Source organism: Poecilia reticulata, unplaced genomic scaffold (assembly GCF_000633615.1).
Source record: "Poecilia reticulata strain Guanapo unplaced genomic scaffold, Guppy_female_1.0+MT scaffold_196, whole genome shotgun sequence".
NCBI lineage: Eukaryota > Metazoa > Chordata > Actinopteri > Cyprinodontiformes > Poeciliidae > Poecilia > Poecilia reticulata.
In genome coordinates, this window is record NW_007615020.1 from 489,411 (window position 1) to 491,327 (window position 1,917).

General features: G+C 42.4%; 1 protein-coding gene across 2 annotated transcripts in view; it reads left to right on the top strand.

Moving 5' to 3' along the window:
• The window catches only part of ydjc (YdjC chitooligosaccharide deacetylase homolog), a 17,844-nt gene extending 16,523 nt beyond the window's left edge, over positions 1-1,321 (top strand). For both annotated transcript variants that reach the window (XM_008402252.2, XM_008402253.2), the window contains exon 6: positions 925-1,321. In XM_008402252.2, coding sequence (XP_008400474.1) covers positions 925-1,255 — 331 coding nt within the window. In that variant the 3' untranslated portion in view covers positions 1,256-1,321. The remainder of the gene's footprint in view (positions 1-924) is intronic.
• The last annotated feature ends 596 nt before the right edge of the window (positions 1,322-1,917 follow it).

The window sequence follows — 1,917 nt, forward strand, 5'->3', positions numbered from 1 at the left end:
TTATTTTATGTGTGGTTTCTTTATTTGTAGATGTGTGTTATATGCATGTATATACATATTTCTTTTTCAACAAAAATTAAAAATATGAACTTATGCCTTGTGCTTGGTGTATTTTTATTTCTGGGTTATTTTTTTATAATTTATTAGGGAGGGGCTTAACCAGGCCTGTAATTATAAAGGTCTAGTGTGTCCAATAGGGAGATATCTACCAACCAATCACATGTCAGTAATGAATTATGATGTCATTGTTTTTTCATCCAATGACTGACAATTCACGTGGGTCTCCTGTTGCTATTCACATGTTAAGTAGAGTCGTCAAGCTGTTAACACCCCCCACCCCCTTGTAGGATTCCGCATTCGACTGCGGCCGGCGAAACTGCGCTGCCCCGCCAACTGTCCATTGCTGTCGATATCTGTTGCTGACTATTTGCATTTGCGTCAGAATACAGGGTCAAAAATCCCACTTTTTGTCCAGTGTATGATGCCTGACATGAGCTTCCATGTTGTAGAGAGACAGGTTATTGGCCGATAGTTGGATGGGACTGAACCCTTTGAGGGTTCCTTCTGTATCAGGATTGTGCGCCCTTCAGTTAACCATTCAGGGTGAGTCCCATTTTGTAGAAGCTGGTTCAGTTGAGCTGCCAGTCGCTCATGGAGGGCAGTGAGTTTCTTAAGCCAGTAGGCATGGATCATGTCAGGTCCTGGTGCTGTCCAGTTTTTCATACCCGAGACTCTGTCTTGGACATCTGCCACAGTGATGGTTACCGGGGCTTGTTCAGGGAGGTTGCTGTGGTCCTCTTGTAGAGAGGTTAGCCACTGTGCATTGCATTATATTGTTGAATGCTGTGGGTTGATTTCATTTGATTGCTTTTAGAGCTCTTAGTCCTCCTTTTGTTGTAATATTGCAATACTTTATGTTTGCAGGTGGCCAGATGTGTACTTGGGACTCTCCACCATGGGTCAGAACATGTCAGTTTCAAGCTTGCAGAGGGCTCTCAAGCAAGCTTTGGGAACAAGAACTTCTAGCACCATCTCCAGAAGAGCACCTGGCCTTCATCAACCAGTCATCACAGCAGAGCTTATGGTTCATCCAGGTTACCCAAGTCATCCTGATGAAGGCGGCTGTGGGGAGGGCCCAGATGACTTCTCCCAGTCTACTGAAAGAGAACATGAGCTGAATATGCTCAGAAGCCCATCTGTCCTGGAGCTTTACTGCCAGGAGGGAGTCCAACTCTGTGGTTTTAGAGACCTTTGACAACTGTTGTCTTGGAATAGTACAGTTTTGCACTTGTGGATAAAGTTTATATATATTCCGCTTTTACTCTATGATTCATAGAGATTTAATCCTTGTGCGTGCGAGGACTGAGGAAAACGTAGAGGTCTATGGAAAATGATACAGGTTTTACGTGTGTGGGGTCGGTTGGACCCCATTTTGACATACAAGGGTTAAACATGTACTTAATGAAATAGAACAACATGATTGTAAATCCTTCTCTCAACATGAGCTGCTGGCTGGAGCATGTAGGCGTGGCTTAATAGCGAATTCCAGTCTGTTGCCGTTCGCCTACATTTGACTAAATCACACATGCATCATCTGATTTACACCAAACTTCATATGATTTACCTTTAACTTCCAATGAGCCCAGTTGCCTTAAATTGTAATTTGACTCCACTGAGCCCTGTAGATTAATCCAACAGCTATACCTCCTTAATACATCAACCAATCTGCATCAGATTTTTTGTGCATCATCAGTGCTTAACACATTGAGAGTCAATATATGTGCCTTGACTCACATATCTCAGAGATGGTGTAGTCAGTTGGGGGGACAAAAAAATTGTCAAACAACACAGAGTAGTCTATTTTATAAAATATATATATTTGAATTTAGTGTATCCATCCGTTTCCTTTGTAAAATT